Raw genomic sequence first — 20,717 nt, forward strand, 5'->3', positions numbered from 1 at the left:
TTACTGGAGCAAAGCATGTTCTTTTTTATTAAGTGTACAAAACAAGTGCAAAAATAGTGATTCATAAGAGCTACACAAAGTAGGACTTGCCCTTCAAAAATTACAGTCACAGAGGATACAAATTGAAATGCATTATGAAGTGCTGTTCAAAGAGGATAAAAGGGATCAATGGTGCAGTCTTGCGCTGTAGAAAAAGATTGCAAAATATGGACTTGGATTCACAGCATTTGATAATTACTAAGTGCAAGCTGCTGAAACAAATACCAAATTCATCAGCATTCTCCCTTTCAAACTATGCAGAGTGCAAAGATTTTTTTTACAAGGAAGGACCTCTATAAATGACATTCATTCTAATACACTTAATCAAATAGATAACTTTGGCCCATATGCTATTGTAACATTTAACTTCCTAGGCTGCGCGCGCACACACCCGCACACATACATACACACACACACACACACACACACACACACACAGAAATGACAGCTAATCTTTTTAACTTACAGCTAAGACAAAGGAAACACGAGAGAAACTGTGTTGAAGCGGCAGTGGTACTTAAAGCAGGTCAGAAATGTGTTAATATGTTGATACCGTTAACCTGGGGTGCATGCAATGAAAGTACCTAGTTTTTGTATATCTGAATACTGAGAGACACTGACAGGTATAGAAGAGGGAATCTACGTGGAGTTGTGGGAGGAGGCTATGCTACCTTAGTCTAAAACTGCTGCTAATTCCACCTCAGCAAATAGCCAGGCACTGCAACTCTGGCACTGATATGTGAAACGAGATATTCAACAACGTTAACAAGCCTAACTGGACTGAAGGCATCTTGGATTGTGGTGCAAATCAACAGTAAAAAAAGGCACACAGCTTGTGGATTTAGGGTGGTGATAACTGAAACCCTAAACACTGCACAAACACACAAACCTTGCACAGAGTAAGCCTAAGTTTTGAATCACCAGTCATCCCGGCCACACAGCCCCATGTTTGCCATTTACAGTATGGCGCACTTTTGCTTCTTCTTCTTCTCCGGTCCTTTTGCGGTCAGCCCGAGCTCCTTGCACTCATAGCAGCTGGAGAAGCAGGCCAGTGTGCAGATTGGCTCTCTGAGACTCAGCAGCCACCTTCCTTCGCCGTAATAGGTCAGCGACCCGAGCTCCATCTCCTCCACAAGCTCCCCCTGTTGGCCGCCATGCTGCAGTGCCAGGATATCGAGCAGATCCAGACCTGTTTGAACTGGATCAACACCCTCCGCGCAACCCAGAGTAACATGGGCTCGGCTTCCCAGAGGCAGGGAGGCGGCGGACTCAACCTCCTTTTCGGCATCGGCTGGCCACAGCACAAGCTGCTCCTCGGTGAGGGACACTCTGGCCCCAACGGTGCGAGGAGTGACAAAGAGAGCGCTCAGTGACAGCTCAAACACAGAACCGTAGAGATCGTTGACTGCCTGGAGATAAGAAAAAAGGAAGTGATTAGGAAACATCACTGAACTTTTTTTTGATGAAATCAAACATTACAACGCTGGTAGGGCCTGCACAATGTGGTAGATTAAAAAAAGCACACTGACCACATTGACAGAATTTTGTATACATTTGTAAATAGTACATTTGGCAATATTGTGATTTTCCATCTTATTTCAATAAATGTGCAACTGCTAGCATGTTACTCTTTGGAATGTTGACAGTCTTAAAATGTATCTGATCACTTACTGGAATCTGTGCATACTCTTTGGCACCCTCAGCTTTTCCATAGTTGCAGAACTTTGTAGTGCAGTGGAGGGCCCCTTTGGCTTGAAAGTACTGTTCCAAATCCACCTCCTTCTCAGCTTTCCCAGTGACTGGCAATGAAAGGTCAGTTGCATGTTAGTCATTACAAAGACTTTAGATTATAATGTCCTTAAAGACTTAATTTATGACTAGGGCTGGGCAAGATCACCTTAAAATAATTCTTGATGTTTGAAATCACTTAAAAGCACTTCGTAAAAACAAAGACAGCAGCGAACTCAAAAAGCATACTTTTGACTCTATACCTCGATAGTGCGCTGATTTGAAACCGGCAAAAGAAAACACAACATGAATGTCTTGTCATTCGATAACACATTTCAATGCCTATGGAGTTCACCTCATCAGTGTCAGTAAGCCAATAAGCTTGCAGCAAGATTGTTGTGCAAAGATTTAATAGTACTATCACAATGAGCATATATCGATATATTGCCCAGTCCTATTTCTCATCTGTTCATTCACCTTCTAATAAATTTTAAAAAAAAAACAAAAACAAACACTCACAGTCAATCAGGTGTTTCTTGAAGGCCTCCAGGGTGTCCAGCGTTTTCAGGAAGTCCATCGATGTGCACCTGACCTTGTCCTGGACGGAGGAGAGAAGAAACCAGCCAAAGTAAAGAGGAAGGGACATTTCCTCAATTGGACCTTTCATGGATTCCAGTTTGGCCTGCTCCAGTCCACGCTTGGTCTTCTTGATCAGCTGTGCTACATCTCTGCGCCACTCAGTACGGGGCTCCAAAAAGACAGCGACTAGATTGTGCTGCTCTGCAATCTCCCCCAGGCGGGCCAGCCGACCCTGGGTGTGGTTGGTGTCGTCCACCACCAGCAGCAGAGGGGAAGATGTTCCTGCACTGCAACGGGCCACCACAGCCTCATCCAGAGCCTTGTATCCTTCCACGGATGATTCTGGACTCTCTGGCTTCACACCGTGGTCGTCAGCACTGATTACTGAGCAGAGCTCTTTGTAGGTATCAGCGATGGCACGAGCCAAGAAGCTCTTACCACTTCCTGGAAGGCCTCTGAGGACAACAAGGGTACGAGAGATTCGAAGGGCATCTTTGGTCTGCTCTCGCTCCAGGAGGGCAAAGGACAGGGAGCCTGGTGCAGGGACTGGATCCTCCTCCTGTTGAGGCTCAGCATCTTTCTCAGATTTAACACCTTCGCCTCCTGGTGCCGCCTCAGCCCCCTTCACGGTATCAGACTCAGCTGTTTTTTCCGGTTCCTTCTTGTCCTCAGCAGGTTTAACATTTTCAATTTCAGCAGATGCCTCCTCCTTTACTTTCGCAGCTTCTTTTGGCTTTTCTGGGGAAGCTTCTGTCACCGGCATCGTTGCTGCTGGTTTTTCTGGGGAAGCCTCTGTCACTGACACGGTTACTGCCGTTTTATCAGGGGAAGCTACTGTCACCGCCACGGTTTCTGCTGGTTTTTCTGTATCCGTCACAGACATTTTGGCAACTTCTTCCGCCACAGCATCCATTGTAGTCTTCAGTTCTGTCTCTGTTTCCATTTGTTCTGACCCTTTCTCCTCTTGGCTGGGTGGCTGTATATCCACTGGCTGCTGCAGCATGACTGGTTCAGGTAATGTTTGCTTTTCGAGTCCGGCTTCTGGAATCGTTTCTGCCAATTTCTCTGGCTCTAGTTCAGGGGCACTGTCTGCCAGAGGCGTTTGCACAGGCAAAGGTTCTGGGTCATTCTCTGGCACAGGCAGCTGTTCAGGCTGGATGTTTTCAGGTTCTGTGTCTAAAGCTCCAACTGGGCCAGAGATTGTTTCAGATGACTCAACTGGTTCTGGTGATGCGACCTCAACAGGCTCCGACACAGGTTCAGATGTTACTGTGGGCAAGTTATCCTCAATCTCTGTCTTCTTTGGTTCCTCTGCAGGCACTGCAACAGTTTCTGGTACAGTTATGTCTTCTGTTTGTGAAGTTATGACTTCAGTATCATGACCATTCACTGCCATCTGCTCAATGTCTTCGTCAGCAGCTGGTGGCTTCTCAGTCTCCTCCGCTGTCTCCAGTTTGGACACAACCTCTTTTTCCATTACAGTCTCCTCTGGCTGTGGAGTCTCTGACGCATGAAAAATTTCGTCGCTCTTTTCAGTATCCATGTCTGGCTCAAAGTCTGACTTTACACACCACCAATTACCTTATGCAAATAAAAAAGAAAAGGGGAAATTGATTATTTAAATCAGTGATGAGAATATGTAAAACCTCTGAACACAAATGAGCTCTCCTCAAACAACTCTGCATTTTCATTTTCAGTTATTCAAGCAGTCAGGGTAAGTCAGAAAACTCTGGACTGGACAAGGGAATCATTGATATATCCATGTATTTAAGATCCTGTGCCACAAAATATCAGACTTCAGTGCATTTAGAAGGACTGCGTTTTACGTGGGTTTGGCAGAGAGCCCCATTAACCATAAATAATTACAGTCGATAAACTGTGTTCTTTCAGTGGCACCATATAAATAGTTCAAACGGCCAGTGAGAAAAGTGAAGTCAATGGTTGACAGAGTTATCTTTTCTCATGAAGAACCTCGTGACTTTCCTCGGACATATAGTCACATCTGTCAGCTTTTTAATCAGACCACAAGCCCGTTCAGGGGAAAAAATGAAATGGTTTTATGAGGACTGCGGTCATTATGTCTCAAAAACAGGAAGTTAGTAAATATTCCAGGCTTGAGAAAGAGAAAGGAGCTGTAAGGGGTGGATCAGTTTATTTTGAAACACATCTTCACATGCAGTGCAAAAAGGATTGGATGATCGCAGATTACAATAAAAAACTGATTGATGAGTGGGTGATTTTTTCATTATCGGGATAATCATGAATATCCTCACACGAATGACTTGTCTAGTTCGCTGACGGAAATTCCTGTATTGGTCTTTCAGTTTATTTTGATATGCCTGGGCCTGTAACTGTGGCTCACACATTGTATCCTACACACAACAAGGTATATCAGATGTGTGTAAATACATAGAGAGATGAAGTTTCCAGTTGCCATTTACTTATCACGGGTTTGTGCAGGCAGACCTCATGATCTACAATTACTAGACTATACTGAACTCCTTTTTTTAATGGGGCTCCGCTGAGTCTGAGTAAGGCCAGACTGATACGTGATCAATGGGAACAATCGTGAAAAATTCAAATGTCGTGATCCCTCAAATGTAGTTAGTTAACACTTTGGTAGAGATGTGTAATGGGGGGTGGAGTTTTTACATTTCAACAATAAACAAAAAGTGACATCACCGCACTGAAATAGTAAACCTAAGCGTCAGTGTCATATATCTGTTATAGGCCAATAGGCTGATAATTTCGGGATATAGTATCACTGTATTTCTGTACAATTTTGAGGCACTTTACGTGAGCATTTAACTTTTCTGCTACTACATTTTTCCATCCCACTGCATTCATGATCCTTTTAGTTACTTTGCAAATTACGCTTATTCAGTGTTTATAGGCTATTAATGTGACAAGTTACCAATCCGATAGTGTGTGAGAGGATGCAGCATCAGAGCCAAAATTAGCACATTTTAAATCAGCTTAATTCAACAGCAATCTGGGGGTGGGAGGGGGATATCACAGATACAGATTATCGGGAAATGCTGATTATCGGCCCGTATTTAGCCTAGCCATAGTGTGCATCATCATAATTAAGATTAAATAGAAGTCATCTTATTGATATCACTTTTCAAGTCACGTAATGAGGTGATCAAGAAGGAAAACAAAAGTTACATTACTTTAATATTTTGATTCTTATATTATGTTAGTGGTGACACTATTTTTAATCCGGTAACCCTGATTATCGGGATAATATTGCGATGATAATTTCATATCATCGAATGCCCTCCATGGCATTAGGTGGAAAGACACTGCATCGACCTCAAGCCATGATGTCCATTTTCTCTCAGTAGGGGTGTTGCATCATTGGGCATATGGTAGGAGTGGTGGCAAAATCTGCTCTCTACAGTTTCATGCAAATCCCAATTTTGCATTTGTTAACAACACAAAGACAGAAGTGCAGTGAAACTGACACTCGACGTGACTGCAACACACTGTAATCCAACCTTGTATCTGCGCCAAAGCTTTGCCAGCAATCACAGACAAAGGGCAGTTAAGAAAATGGGGGGCATCGTGAAAAAGTGTCGTTACCTCCTCCACCGTGAGGCAGCTCGTTTCACATGTCAGCGAGATTCGTTACTAAACACAAGATTTAACAGATGTGTGAAACCACACCGTGTCATGAGACAGAAGGGGAAGCTCTCACAACACTCCCAACACATTAAGCAACAAACACAAACCGACGGACATTAAAACAACAATCATTTCGGACAGGAATACACATAATATGAAGGCAAACGCGGTGCAAAATTGTGAGATATGAACACTCTGAGATGCATCAAACTTCATCTCATTCTCTGAACGAGCAGAGTACAGTTGGCAGTGAATGGCGCAGTGACAGAGAATGTGTTTTTTGTTTAATCAAGTTTGGGTTAAATGCATTAATTACACATTCACTTGACTGTAAATGTGATTTTTTAAAATTATTTTTTAAATAAGCGTCGAAGCAAAGTCAGGTTTTAGCTTTAAAGAGAGAAAATAGACAATTTGTTAAAGTGCACATTGTGTCGAGGCGGGGAGTGGCGTGCACCTCAACGTTAGCACGCCAGACAAAAACAATTTAGCCTGGCAGTCAGTTAATGTGCTGCAACATCAGCAGCCACGGCGCCACGTCTTAACGCGTCTAACCATCTCCTGGAGTATACACGTCCAGGAATACCGTATTTTAAGGATGTTCCTGCTTTTAAATTTTTTAAAAAAGGACGAGATGTGGAAATACTGTACGAGGAGCTTTTGTTCGCTAAGATGCCAGCTTACCAGTTAGGCTGCAGTGGGGCTGTCTGTCTGTCGGCGGTGCCGCTGACCACGCGTTTCTCTCTGGATACAATGACAAGGCAGTCCTCGGCACAGACGCGCCCCCGCTTCAAAAGGAAATTGACGGGGACGCGCAAACTGGGGCGTGGCCACGAACACGCCCCTGCAGACCGGAAGGACGCGACCGGATGGAGATTTCTTTTAAAAAGACAAAGACAAAAGTTACAAAAGTAACAAAACTGACAAGCTGTTCGTAAAGATCTTTTCAAAGAGGAATGATGTGTGTATTTCTTCCTTCTTTCTTTTACCTTTACAAGTTAAACAGATTCAGTTTACAGTCAGCATCTATTATAATGTCTTATATAATGTTCCAGTACAGGTAATACATGTCTGATGTGTTTTTATATCTTTTTTGTTTACAATGTTCATAAAATAAAAGAACTGACATTTATTTTGTTTGTTAAAAACAGAAAACTTCAGAGAACTTCACTGATTCACTTTAAAATCTCTCACATACAGACCTTTAGTCTTATATTATTTTGTCTCTGCCTCTCTACATCTAGACCTATGTTTTGGAGAAAAGTCTGTTCATGACATCTCTGTTACAATTATGCTTTTGAAATCCTTACTTACTGCGAATCTAATAACAAATCTTTAAATTACATAAACAATCTTACACTTACAATTGTTAACTTGTAAATTTGTGCTGTGATATATTAAACCTTATGAGGAATCTAAAAGTGAACATATATTGTCGTATTACAAATAACTGTTGACTATACCTGAATAAATAAGACCAACAAACCCCTACCTGGTTTCATATTTTGTCTGACTTTATTTTCATCTAAATACATTTCATTTCTCAGTTTTATGTTTTTTTCTTGACCTACATCTGTCCTGAACATCAAGAAAAAAGAAACCTATATGTTCCCCTTTTACATTGGTTGCCATTTTTCTGTTCAACTAGCAGTACTATTTATTGAAATGTGCAAAATATTCAGTGTCAAGTCACAGACAACTTTAACTGGTGTCAACCACAATCACCTTGTATGTAATGCCACTCGTAACCAAGTACTTTGCTAGTACCAAAGTCAATGAGACGATATGTATTAGTGACATTTTCTCAAGATCTACGAAGATGATGACTGTAAATTGTGATTCCACTGTCTCTGATGTACACACAAACAATGCACTGACTTGTATAAGCAGCAGGAGGGAGCTCATAAAACTTCTGAACACATACAAGGAACCAGGAGGGCAGTCAGCCGTGTGTAAATCATACCACGTATGCTTTGTTACAGATGTAATAAGAGGTGTGACAGTGGAAGTTCCCTGCAGAAAAAATAGAGAAGTAATCAGAAGATGAAAGACTACATGGTCGGCAGGTTGCAGTGTGGATATCCAAGTGTGTACTTTTTAGATTAAGTGACACACTAGAGAGATAATATATGTTTCAGTTTTCAGAGAATTACATCAAAAATACAGAGTCATAAGTGGATTTGGATTATATTGCTACACTGCCAATAACTACAAGCAATTGTTCTTTAGAGGTAATTCTGTCAGTCAGGCCTTAAATCACTTTTTATGTTGTGTGTTTTGAGATGCTGTTTGTTCCTCTATGTGAAGCTTTTTATGCTGCTGCCAGGACTCCCTTATAAAAGAAATTGTAAATCTCAGGGGAAATATTCCTGGTAAAATAAAGGTTAAATACAAATTCAAAAAACTTGGCTCTTCTGTGAACATTATACTTGTTCACACAATTAACAACTGTCTGTAACACTCTGAGACCAATGATTCCAGTTACAATGTCACAGTATGACTTTCTAAGAAACCACACAGTGACGCAGTATCTGGTTTATATCATCTGTTTCATACTGAACTGTTTGTATTTTGACTTTTGAGAAATTATGATTGAAATCCTGCCTTAATGCACCAAAACCTATAAAGAGAAACAGGGTCACAGTCATTCGCATGTGTACTCATACATTTATACTGAAAAACTTAGACCTCAAACATTCTCAAATCAAATACGCATATGTGCATGTAAAGCCTTTCAGTATCCAGTACTCTCTAAACAGACTATTTGCACCTGATGACTTTAAGGCCATCATCAAATTCGATCTGAACATTTTAATAATTTGTTACACTCATAAAAACCCCTAAGAATTCTTTTATATTGGTTTCCTTTGATGATTACTGTCTTCTCTGCAGCACGACAAATCTCGAATGACGACATCCTCACTGTGGTAGATGTTGTTTTGCTTCATCGAGTGCCTAAAAGCAGAGGGATAAATGTCAAGCATGACATACGTCTTTAAATGGAACAAAAAGAAGATGAGAAAGAGTGGGAACCTTCTGAATGGCATTCATGGCAGACTCATCTTCTTGCAGTTTGGCTTTGATTAAGGCTTTCTCAAAGTGGGATACACAGGATTTAAAGTTTCCAAGTTTCACTGAAATAGAAGGGAATTGACTATCAGACTTAGTGATTTTATAAATATGTAAATAATAATAATAATAATAATAATAATAATGATAAGGAAAAATAACAACTGGTAGATAATTACATTCTGATTGTGCCACCAAAACATTTGCATTTATTTGCCATTTCTCATCTGCAATTTCATCAGCCGCAGCAGCTGATCGAGTGCCATAGTCTCGGGCTTCTTCGTGGCGACGAAGCTCCAGGTAACACCAACCGATCTCATGAAACAACCAGGTCCTCTCCAGACCACTACAGACCAGGGGAATCTTCCTCTCCCAGCTGAAGTGGAAACATCCAGAAAAAAATCAAATAAAATGACCAATCACTGATAAAATGATCTTCAAAAGTCACACCTCAATGTTTAACAATGCTCGTTTGGAGAGTTGTTGTAGACATTTTGCAAACAATGTTAATATCATACAAGTGTAGCTGTTACATCATTATCTACTTACAACTCAATGGCCTGGGAGAACTGGCTAGTTCTGGCATAAACCTGCCCAATGTTGTCCAGAGCCCTCAACATTGCATCTGGGAGTTTACTGTTGATAAGAAAGATGACTGAACATTTCAGCTATTTATGTAAAATGCACTCACTCCTACTGTGTAATTTCTTCAAATTCTCACCATTGTTCTGCCAATTCCAAGTCTCTCTGATGATGCTCTAGTGCTTTGTCCATGTCTCCCAGGTCGAACAGGGCATTCCCAATGCAACTATGCAGGCTGCCTAAGACTTCTTTCTTATTAGGCACCTCTTTCTCTGACCAGCCCTGCACGATCTTCATGACTTCCTCCGCCTTCTTGAGACTACCTTCTGCATTTCCTAATGACAACTCTACGACAACAAACACACAGTAAGCATTCTGTAGGCTTAAAAGTAACACACGGAGCTACAAGTTCAACCGAAAGCCTGCCTTTTAGGTCACAACTGACGATTATTTTAATTGATGGTTAATTTGTTGATAATTTTCTCGATAAATCGTTCCGAAAATGGTGGAAAATGATGATCATTGTTTTCAGAAGCCCAAGACGAGGAATCAGTCAATTGTGACACTTTAGAAAAAATATTCAAAGCATAGTTGAATATCAAAACTGTGGGCAATTAATTTAAGCACTGGCAACTAATCAATCACTTAAGCTCTACTGCATCGAGCACGATGTTAGCTTGCAACTGAGACAACTGTGCAATACCATGCCATGGTTCTGTGTCCCTAAGGAGGTTCATTGTACTGGCTTTTCAAGATTAAACCTCTGAGAATTGACTCTAAAACTGATTTAAGTTCATCACTTTCAACAGCAAATCAAAAATGTTATATAATATATAGTATAGACAGGGAACCGAATATGATATTTGGTTTACTGTCATATAGAAGAGGGGAAACCAGAAAACATTCACATTTAAGAAGCTGGAATAAAAGATTTAGACAATTTCTCTGAAAAATTAATTACTTGTGGGTAATTACCAGTGAATCTATAAATAGTTGAAAAACAGTTCATCATTTTGGCTCTACCTGCCTTACCTGCGGCAATGTCATCCAGGCTCTTCAGCAGGAATTGAGCAGGTTCAATGGGTGCAGTGTGACGTGGCTTGCTACATTTCTGATGCATGCTCTTACGCTCCCTTTCGCCTGGACAGATAGGTTTCTCCTGGCTCCAGAACTCAGTGCAGCTGTCAATGTACGTGAGGCAACCCTGGATGACATCTTGCAGTTGTTCACCACCCTTTGTCTTACCTTTAACCAGGGCTGCAGATCATTGTGTAACAATTTTAAATGTTAGTCTATTTAAAGTGAAAAACATCATTGTATGTTGATTTAACATAAGGACAGCATGACAAAATAGTAATTAACATTTGAAAGATGCAGACAAAAAAAAAACACATTTAGAAAACACTGTATGTGAAATAAAATCTTACTTTCATCTTTCAGCAGGTTTTCAAGACATTGCTTGTCACTGTAAAATGTTCCCAGCAGTTGTTTGGTTGTCTTCTCATTCTTAGGGGTCTTCTTCATCTGCTGTTTTTTCTCTCTCGTCAGATTCTGAATTGCAGTAATTGGCTGTACTCTCTTTATCATTCAGAAACATAATATTGTGCATCAGAAGGGGGTTTATGGTTAAGCTTCACATAACAGCTGCAATATGTATCATCAATATCTACTTAGAAACAGGGTCCTTCACTGTTACCTGTTGACCGGACAAGATTGATGTTTGTACGTGTACAATTATTATCAGAACAGCTCTAACTTCAAGTTTTCTGGGTAAAAAAGGTCATTCAAGGGAAACACATCAAATACACACCTCCTCATCTTTTTCGAGAAATGACAGGTCACCCTTGATCTCTAGTTTTACGGAAGAAGGGCCTAGAGGATGCCAGAGAAGAACAAATAGTTTAAAGATGCAGTGTAAGGAGAATTTTCATATACTACAAAAAAGTATCAAACTACATACAGCCGACAGAGTTTTCTATGGCCTCCTGTGCTTTCTGGATACCCAATCTGAACTCCTGTACTTGTGGACGTAGCTTTTGTCCTCTGTGGTAGAACATCAGCGCAAATTCAAATTCTCCCATGTAGTACAATGCCTCTGCTTTCTGGTACAAACCCTGAAATATCACAATAGGAAAAACAGTTAAGGGCTTCACTTCACAAATTCTCATGCATCAACACTGGGTACTGACTTGAGCACTGTCATTTATGATAAAAAGACAACATTTCTGTTGTAGCTGTTCTGTTGTTCACCTCAAAAAAGGTCTTGTCCTCTTTAAGTGAAGCCTCTGCATCTTTCAGAGCGCTGTCAGACTGACCAATCTTCAGGTAACATTTGGATCGGCCAACGAAGCAGGTCTTGTCATCGGGCTTTAAAGTCAGTGCCTAAAAATAAAATGGCATCTTATGACATCTTAAGTGTTGCAGTGTAGTCAGTTTCCTTCTATTTCAGTGAAACTTGGTAACTTTTAATCTTGTGACTCACACTTTAGTATGCTTTAACTGTGACGAAGTAAGATTAACCATAGCAAGCAAGCTAACGCTAGCTAACTAACTTTACCTACCATTGTGTAGCTCTCTATAGCCTTCTTATACTCTCCTTTAAGGCACAGCCAGTCTCCATTGGCCACCAAAGTGGAGAAAACGCCTTTCTGCTTTTGTCCTTCGTCCTCTCCGTTAAAGTCTGACATTTTGAGGCCAACTTCTAGGTCTAATCAAAAGAAAATTCAACTCAGTGGGGAAACGTTAACTCATCAAAACACATTAACATCACCGGCCAACTAGTATCCTAGCAACCAAAATAACAAACTTAGAGCGGGAGGCGGCGCCATCTTGTGTTCATCTCGGTTAGTACAACCCCCAACATCACTCTTAATGTGGCACAAAATCGTTTCTTCAAATTCTCACCATTGTTCTGCCAATTCCAAGTCTCTTTGATGATGCTCTAGTGCTTTGTCCATGTCTCCCAGGTCGAACAAGGCATTACAGGCTGCCCAAAACTTCTCTCTCATTAGGCACCTCTTTCTCTGACCAGCCCTGCATGATCTTCATGACTTCCTCCGCCTTCTTGAGACTACCATCTGCAATTCCTTATGACAACTCTACGACAACAAACGTACGGTAAGCATTTTGCAGGCTTAAAAGTAAAGCACAAAGCAACCCAAAGCCTGCCTCTTGGGTCGCAGCTAACGATTATTTTAATAGGTGGTTAATCTGTTGATAATTGTCTCGATGAATCGATAAATTGTTCAGAAAATGCTGGGAAATGACAATCATTGTTTTCAAAAGCCCAAAACGAGGCATCAGACAATTGTGACGTTTTAGAAAAAAAATATTTGGAGCGATTAGTTGAATATCAAAATTGTGGGCACGATGTTAGCTTGCAGCTGAGACATCTGTGCAATGCCATGCCATGGCTCTGTGTCCCTGAGGCGGTTCATTGTGCTGGCTTTAAATCTGAGAGTTGACTCTAAAACTGATTTTAGTTCATTACATTCTACTCGTATCCTAGCAACCACCACACTAACAGACCCAGGGCGGGAAGCGGCGCCATCTTGTGTTCACCTCAGTTGGTACAACTCCAATATCCCTCTTAATGTGTCACAAAATATGACTTTTCATTGTGTATATATATTCGGTATTTATGTTATTCATATGAATTTACTAAGTAAACAAAACAAAAGTAAACAAACAATTTAGGGGAAACCCAGAGGAGGCCAACTTTATTGACATGGCTGGTAAGTTTCAAGGGTAGAGACTGGATGGTTTCGCCGTATGGGCAAACATAATGAGAGCAGAGATGAGGACACTTTTCGTTTCTTCATGACATGCACCAAGAAACACTTCATCAGGAAGTAACCAAACATGACCAGGTTTCCATTATTACACACTTTCTTGGACAATAGTGAACATATACCACGTGTCATACACATGTATTCTTATGCTTATCTGTTGCATGGAGTAAAATAAGACAGCTTGCATCACATAGAACACAGAGCACAATCTATTTTTTGCGCAATACTTCGTGCACACCAAGCAAAAAACAATTATCTTCCTGAATTTTGTGTCAAAGGGATGCATACTCTCTTGCCCCTCTGAAACTTTGCAGATGACAGAAAAGTGTCCTCATCTCACATGGATGGTCATCAGACAGCAAATTTACAATAAATATACATATGAAAATAAAAAAAATGGAAAAAACAATCAACTATCATCACAAATCAACACTTTACATTCCAGTAAAATGTACAATGCAGCAATCTGTGAATGGCAACATCAAACATAAAATGTGTGACAACAAGAAGGAGAGGGAAACAAAGTCAGCACAGCTGTCTCCACTGCCATCTTTCTGTGCTGTAGTCTGTGTACGTCTATGCTCCAGCTGTTGTGAATTAAAAAAAAAAAAAAAAAAGCTCAAGTACTTCTATTGGCTTATGACAAGGAGGCAGTTTTCAGTGCGAATTTGTAGCAGCCAACTGTCTGTCTGACAGATTCTTCAAAGGGGGGGAGGCGCCGCTTGCTCAGGGATTTTCTTCCGAAATCGTTAAGCAAGTTATTTACTTTCATGCAGAGAACACCCGCTCAGCAGTAAGTTGAGCGGAGCCGGATAATAGCTTTCTCAATTCTCAGTTGCATCTTAGGAGTTTCCCCAGGATCCCTAAAAGCTCTGATAATATAGCTGCACAGTCTCTCCTATCTCAAAAATAGAGAGAATATTTGGACCAGGGTTGCTAGCCATTACTGACTTCAAAGTGTGTTTCATTCTGCGAGGAAGAAAACCAAATCCAAAACCAGTAACACTATCAACTCAGTTTGAGTTGTCTTGGTGTCCTTGCTAAACGGGCTTTAAATCATTTGTTGCATGTGGTCATTGGGTTGCATTCATTCAGTCAATGGCATAGACAAGAGTCTGACTTGCAATCAGTCACTCAGTTAAATATGGATGGTGAGTTGGGGGGTTGACATTGTTGAAAAGTCCTGACGTTGTAACGGTTTAGGTAGAAGAATCCTCCAATTAACCAAATTGGAAGAAGAAATTTCCTGGTCCAGATGCTGAAACAAACAACAGGTCAATAACTGATGTATTCTCACAATATACAAACGCATAATTTCTCAAATACATTTCGCGTAGATACAGCGCTGGAATTACCTTCAAAACTAAAACCCCCTGGGCCTCCGAAGAACGCCTTGAAAATGTTGTTGGCATCAAAATCTGGGGGAGACAAGAAGAATCAACATCAGCACAGAATTTTATAGCTACGACATAACAATAACTGCCATTTGGTAACAGAGGCAGTTAAGAAGCTCAGACATGATTTGCACTTTAATCTGATTTCACCCTTGACACTTCCCACCCCAAGGATTGCCCGGGTGCTGACCTCCCATGTTCATGCCATCATCCTCCAGATCCTGACCGCTGTCGTAGCGAGCCTTCTTCTTTGCGTCTGAAAGAACGCTGAAAGCCTCACCCACCTCCTTGAATTTCTTCTCCTCTTCCTTCTGCACCTCAGGACTAGCTCCACTGTGACGGTCTAAAAAAAAAAAAAAGAAGAAGAAGAAGCACAAATGTAATTTGGGCTGGGGGTTAACTTTCTACAGTTTCATGGCTGCCACTGTAATAAGTGACTTAACCGTTAGTTGATGAGAAGAATCTTTGACCAAGTTTTCATTCATCATCACTCACAGAAAATGCAAAACAAACAAGTCAATTTGTAAGCATGCATCATGTGAGGTTGGAAGTTATTTATTTCCATGTTCTGGATGGTGAAATGTTCAGTCTCCTCGCTGGCTGTTTGACTCATTCAGAATCACTACTGCTTTTGCCATTATCAAAGGCAGTTTGCTTTGTCTGTACCCCCCCAAAAATATTTAGATATTTAAATATCATAAACATACAACAACTAGTTGAAAAGGAAAAGTTTCTAGACGAGTTCAGCCCTTGCCCTTGTAGAATTACACAATTGTTTAGTTATTAGAGAATTTTTTCAGTTCAGTTAAGCACCTGGGTGATGTAAAAGCGCCCGTTTGCGGTAGGCTTTCTTGATCTCGTCTTCTGTGGCATTCTTATCCACCCCGAGCACTTTGTAGTAATCTTTCCGCTTGCTCTTCTTCAACTCCAGCTGGGCATTTTTCAGGAAGTGCTTGTGTTCTGGAGAGTACAAAAGAGAAAATGGGTTTAAAAAATAATCATCTTTGCTGGAAGCTATGACAGCCACAATGAAGGAATTGGCTTCTCACCTTTTGTCTTCTCTGTCTGGTAAACCTTCTCGTAGTCTCGCACCGCCTCTTCATACTGCTCTGTGTCCATATAGCTGCCGCAGAGTAAACACAAGCCTGTTATTGCTTCTTCACGCACTTTGATCGAATGCAGGACATGACTTTAGATAATGATACTGTCTTCTGTTTGACTGATAACCAAATACATTATAACTTACTCTCTCTATTAACAACCAAGTTAGAGAACCTGGACATACCACTGTGCTCTCCGTAAATAGGCCTTGATGTAGGTCTCATCCAGTTTAATGGCCTTCGTGCAGTCTTCAATGGCCTGTTCTAGTTTCTTCAGCTTTCAAAGAAAAAGAAAAGAGAGTCATCTGAGGCAGAGGCAGAGAGAGAAAAGTAGTGGCCTAGTTCTCTTGATGTGATTGTGGAAAGTTCAAAATGGCAAAGATAACAAAAAAAACTTGGACAGGATGAGCACTTTACAGCTTGTATCTGTGCTATCCTACGAACAACTGCGTGTGAGTGTGTGATGCATGGGTGACGATACGTATGTGACTATATCAGTGTCAAATGGTATCACTCCTGTGTGTGTTCCTCACCTTAGATCCAACAGTGGCCCTATTACAGTACAGCTTGGCATTCGTCTTGATGTTGTTGGGGTCTATTGTTAGTGCTTCAGAATACAGCTCATATGCTGCCTCGTAGTTTCCCTCCTTGAACGCCCTGTTCCCCTCCTCCTTCTTGGCTTTTAGTGCTTTGGCATTCTGGGAACACAACACACAGGACAACCTTAAAAGCTTCTCTGGGTTACACAATAAACTGATGGACAGATTTATAGGAATTAATACAAATTAAAGTTTATTTGATTTATGAATATTTAATCAACTGAATTACTCACTCTGCAAGCGAGCCGAGCCTTGTCATGGTCAGGAGCCATACGCAGGGCCTGAACAAAAAACTGGACAGCCTTGTCAATGCAGTCCTCATAGTACAGACAAAGGCCACGCACGTACAGTGCATCTGCGTTAGTGGAGTCCATCCGCAGAATATCACTAAACGGGATAAGAATTCATATCAATGCTAAAAGAAAGCATACAGGTAAAAGAGCTATAATAACAAAATATGGCATTTAATATCATCATCTTTAAATGTTTAGCTCATATATAAAAAACTACAGCAGTGTGCTTCATCAGGATGCCATGGTGTAGCAGCTGATCATTAACAAGGGAACAGACATATCCTTAATGGAAGGAGAACGCCAGCCAAAGTTATTAATTCCCTGCTTAAATTGAGAGAGTGACTTTCTCCAATTTCCTTCTCCTGAAGGCACTTCCAAGAGAATCTTCATTTTGAAGGCGGGTTGATCAATTTCAGGGATGTGTGATTTTTGAAGCACTGCAATTATGAAGGTAAGATCAAGTTTAAACTTCTTCAGCTGGTGTGTCAAATCTATAACTCTTCACAAACATAAAAACACAGAGATGTGCTTTATAGCTTTTAAAAATATCAGGTGTTGGATGGATTCTCTTTATCCATCCAACCATGAAATTTAAGATATTTATCATTACTACTTTCAAGTCATGTTTCATGGTTTCTCCAGAGCTCTGGGATGAACGACTGCTTTTTTTTTTTTGGACTGATTGACAAGTATTATAGTAATATGTTTCTGAGTTGGTATGGCACATGTATATCCTTGTGTTTTAATCTGCTTTCACCCTGCAGTCTTTGTTACAAATTCCAATTATGTCAAACAAATATGTTGATCAAAGTATTTTTTAAACATGCCCTCTTACCTGGCTACAGACTGAGCCTCTGGATAGCGTCCCAGCAGCGCTAAACACTCTGCCTTCAGTATCTTGAACCTGTGACATGCTGGGGCAGACTCCAAGGCACGGTCCATGCAAAATACAACCTAGAGACAACCACAGCACACGTGTCTGTAAGTGCTGATGTATCACATAATTGACAGCATTACGTATGATTGTGAGCAGTGTGTAGCTTACCATCCTGAAGTCTCTCTTATCAAATCCGATTTCTGCCATTCTCTCATATTCAAGGATGGATTCTGCATTCTTCAGCTGTTAAATGAATGTGTGATATTCAGTGAGAAGACCATTTAGTCAATTATCTCTTTTATAGCTACCACTGGCCTCTCTTCTCTGCTTTGGGTATTGACAGAAACTTTAACGGATCTCCTCTAAAACCACTCAGCACTAGACCTTTCCACTTTTATTTGCACTAGCTTGGCCAAAGCTTTTGTGATAATGGATAATCATGTCCAAGTTGTCAGATCATGTTCTGTCAAATGGAAGGCTGACTCACCTCCTGCTGGGCTTGGCTGTTGTCATTCTCTAATTCCAGAACCCTCTGGAAACAGCGGCTGGCAGCCATAGCATTGCCAAGGGACAGGTGGCACTTGCCCTCTCGCAGATGGCCCTGCGGGGAAAAAAGACTTAAAACTTAAAAGACTGCAGCAATAACTTCCCATTCTTGCTGAAATCAACTGGGCCTTGTTTACCAAAAACTAAACCATGGTTAGCCCTAATTTACTGCTTTGTTACAGGACACACTTTTGTGTAATTCTGTCTATAAAATCATAATGCTGGTAACCCTGCAGCAATGGATGGTTATTCACTACTATAGGGACGAGTTATAGCTTATGTATTGAGGCGCTATGAACCATATGAACAAAAACCATAAAACTGATTTGCACTCCTACAAAATGAAACAGTACATAGTTCTGCAGTGTTGTGAACAGCTACACTCAATTTTTAAGGTCTCAAGTTGTGAGGGTTTTGAGTAAAAACTTTTTTTCAATTGTTTTGCCTTTTGCAGTAATAATTAATCAATTAATGAGCTTTTTAAACTAAGTGAGGGTGGAAAGTAATTGTTATTTGCTATCTAAACCATATTTTACAAGTCACAAAACAAAACGTTTATCATGTTATGTTAAAATGATGTGTTAATAAAGTTGCATTTTGATCATCATGACAAATATTACAATTTCAGAGTAACGATTACTGAGAATGATTATTGTTGCATCCCAATCTTCATTTTCCCTGAGAAAAGTATCAAAATCATGACGATGTCACATTTGTTGGGGTCTGAACCAAATAAACATATTTTCTTACATCTAGCAAACAAGATTTGAAGACAAGGGCATCTCTGCAGAACTATAGTACTTCATTATAATACTGTTCTGTTGCATGTTTTCTATTTATTAAAACATTGATATTGCCAAATTACAATTTGATTGATATTTCATTGAATTGTGCTTGCCCAAAAATGGAAGAAGAAGAGGCCTGCTTATGAAAAATGTATACTCCAAAACAACACTCAGAACAGGATATACTTAACAGTATACAGTAAAGTACAGAAGTACAAGAGTAGATTTCTCCATATATAGAATGTAGCAGTTTGTTTCCCACCACCTGCCTTCATGAAGGAGTTATCTAGTCGTACTGCTTGCTGGGAATCCTCTAAAGCCTCTCTGTACCGACCCAACATCATTAGTGTCGCTGCCCTGTTTCCGTAGTAGCTTGCATTCTTCGGACACATGTCTGTATAATAAAATAAAACAAAAAGTTACTGATATCCTATCAAAGACAGATCTTGTTTTCTCATGCAAACACAAAATCAATATCACCCCATCAAGCCAAGTTATGTAGGCATAATTACCTATGGCCTTGGTGTAATAATTGAATGCTTCAGCGTAATCCTTCTTGATATAAAAGGCATTGCCTTGCTCTTTGAAGCCCTCTGCTTCCCTGTGTAAAGATGGGCAGTAAGACAGATACAATAATGGCAAAAACTAAGATCAGTTCTGTTATGGACAGATCATGACTGTACAGCTGTGTGACAGTCAGCCGGCTGGGTTTGTCCGACACGACTTCTTCTTTGCAAACATTATTCTATTAACTTAAGTCCCGTCTGAGTACACATGCATAGTAACATGTCAACAGAGCATGTCCAGGACTGTCAGTGGACGCATGCATTTCAGAGAGCTTGCTGGCCTGAGTTGGCTAAAGATAGAAATAGCCAAAGCAGCAGGGCAGACGTGCCAATCACACACGTAGTTATTTTGTGAAGCAAAGAGGGAGCAGAGCCAGGAACATATGACACCATGTTGTGGGCCACTGCCATGACTTTTTCTGGAAGCCTTTCATCTTTTACATCACGACCACACTGTGACTTCATGGTGTCATTATCTAGTTCGCCAGCTACTTCGAATATCGCAATGTTGTTCACGCAGTACTCTCGGCCAGATCAATCGACTTTTACACTCGACGGGCAGATTTGAATGTATCATGGTGTGTCTGACAGCGAGCCAGACAAATCCAGCACATCCAGCTGAGTGCAGGGCAACCGAGCTAAACACGATCCAGGGCAGCTAGCTAAACAGTGAGCGGTAGCGCGCTACTTCGCTTTCATAGCGCGACGAGAAATGTCACATGTCACTGTCTTTGGATGAAACATGTCAGCATGATTCTCAATTACAGAAGTGTTTCGGTCGCTGACAACAGAGGCATATCTAGTATTACCTTTCTAATTCTTCGTCACTTAGCAGTTCCATGTCAGGGTCCATATCGCAGTCGTCCGTCGCCATTTTGCCTTGAATGAGGAGGGGCGGGGCCACATCTACTGCAGAAGTTACGTACAGTGTAAACAGGAAGTAGCCCGTTAGGTAAGAAGAACAGTCTTCTTACAGGTAAGAATATCCTCATAGTTCAAACATATCTCTCTACAGGTAGACAATTTTGACGTATATATTTTATGAAAGCACACGTTTTAGCCGTGTTAGTCACTTTCAGATGGCATTCGCTACTTGGTACGCAATATCGTGGCTCTGTAGCTCACCGAAAGCTAATGCTAAG

At 40.8% G+C, this 20,717-nt stretch overlaps 4 protein-coding genes across 16 annotated transcripts in view; 1 reads left to right on the forward strand and 3 right to left on the reverse strand.

Annotated features, from left to right (window-relative positions):
- LOC119013391 (2',3'-cyclic nucleotide 3' phosphodiesterase) lies at nt 1–7,986 on the reverse strand. Its single transcript, XM_037087869.1, has 5 exons — nt 7,852–7,986; nt 6,658–6,852; nt 2,287–3,927; nt 1,711–1,838; nt 1–1,448 (listed from the first exon to the last, which is right to left on the reverse strand). The coding sequence occupies exons 3-5, from the start codon at nt 3,887–3,889 to the stop codon at nt 996–998; spliced, it is 2,184 nt and encodes a 727-aa protein (XP_036943764.1). The 5' UTR covers nt 3,890–3,927; nt 6,658–6,852; nt 7,852–7,986; the 3' UTR covers nt 1–995.
- On the reverse strand, nt 7,463–12,671 carry odad4 (outer dynein arm docking complex subunit 4). 2 transcript variants are annotated; one of them, XM_037087880.1, is made up of 12 exons: nt 12,186–12,342; nt 11,875–12,006; nt 11,585–11,738; nt 11,435–11,496; nt 11,052–11,202; nt 10,657–10,881; nt 9,764–9,971; nt 9,592–9,678; nt 9,222–9,418; nt 9,007–9,107; nt 8,852–8,928; nt 7,463–7,986 (listed from the first exon to the last, which is right to left on the reverse strand). In XM_037087880.1, the coding sequence occupies exons 1-11, from the start codon at nt 12,309–12,311 to the stop codon at nt 8,893–8,895; spliced, it is 1,479 nt and encodes a 492-aa protein (XP_036943775.1). In that variant the 5' UTR covers nt 12,312–12,342; the 3' UTR covers nt 7,463–7,986; nt 8,852–8,892. The 2 variants fall into 2 exon arrangements, with proteins under 2 accessions (XP_036943775.1, XP_036943774.1); XM_037087879.1 differs by lacking the exon at nt 7,463–7,986 and adding an exon at nt 12,529–12,671 and having other exon boundaries at nt 8,625–8,928; nt 12,186–12,331.
- nkiras2 (NFKB inhibitor interacting Ras-like 2) overlaps nt 12,603–20,717 on the forward strand; it is a 21,711-nt gene continuing 13,596 nt past the window's right edge. For 2 of the 11 annotated variants that reach the window (XR_005072740.1, XR_005072739.1), the window contains exons 1-3: nt 12,603–12,741; nt 17,170–17,252; nt 17,647–17,782. Coding sequence is in view for 1 of the 11 variants with exons in the window: in XM_037087892.1 (XP_036943787.1) it covers nt 12,714–12,741 (28 nt within the window). In the remaining 10 variants the exon portion in view is untranslated. Of the gene's footprint in view, nt 12,742–17,169; nt 17,253–17,646; nt 17,783–18,204; nt 18,678–18,714; nt 19,273–19,528; nt 20,552–20,717 lie in introns of those variants that run through there. The other 9 variants (XR_005072738.1, XM_037087884.1, XM_037087885.1 and 6 more) reach the window with 9 other exon arrangements.
- On the reverse strand, nt 13,316–20,531 carry dnajc7 (DnaJ (Hsp40) homolog, subfamily C, member 7). 2 transcript variants are annotated; one of them, XM_037087881.1, is made up of 14 exons: nt 20,385–20,531; nt 19,522–19,610; nt 19,279–19,403; nt 18,166–18,279; nt 17,847–17,921; nt 17,637–17,755; nt 16,742–16,895; nt 16,443–16,607; nt 16,095–16,186; nt 15,859–15,932; nt 15,623–15,769; nt 15,000–15,152; nt 14,771–14,833; nt 13,316–14,673 (listed from the first exon to the last, which is right to left on the reverse strand). In XM_037087881.1, exons 1-14 carry the CDS (start codon nt 20,447–20,449, stop codon nt 14,636–14,638), a joined length of 1,473 nt encoding a protein of 490 aa, XP_036943776.1. In that variant the 5' UTR covers nt 20,450–20,531; the 3' UTR covers nt 13,316–14,635. The 2 variants fall into 2 exon arrangements, with proteins under 2 accessions (XP_036943776.1, XP_036943777.1); XM_037087882.1 differs by lacking the exon at nt 19,522–19,610 and having other exon boundaries at nt 20,385–20,461.

Source organism: Acanthopagrus latus, chromosome 23, assembly GCF_904848185.1.
Source record: "Acanthopagrus latus isolate v.2019 chromosome 23, fAcaLat1.1, whole genome shotgun sequence".
NCBI lineage: Eukaryota > Metazoa > Chordata > Actinopteri > Spariformes > Sparidae > Acanthopagrus > Acanthopagrus latus.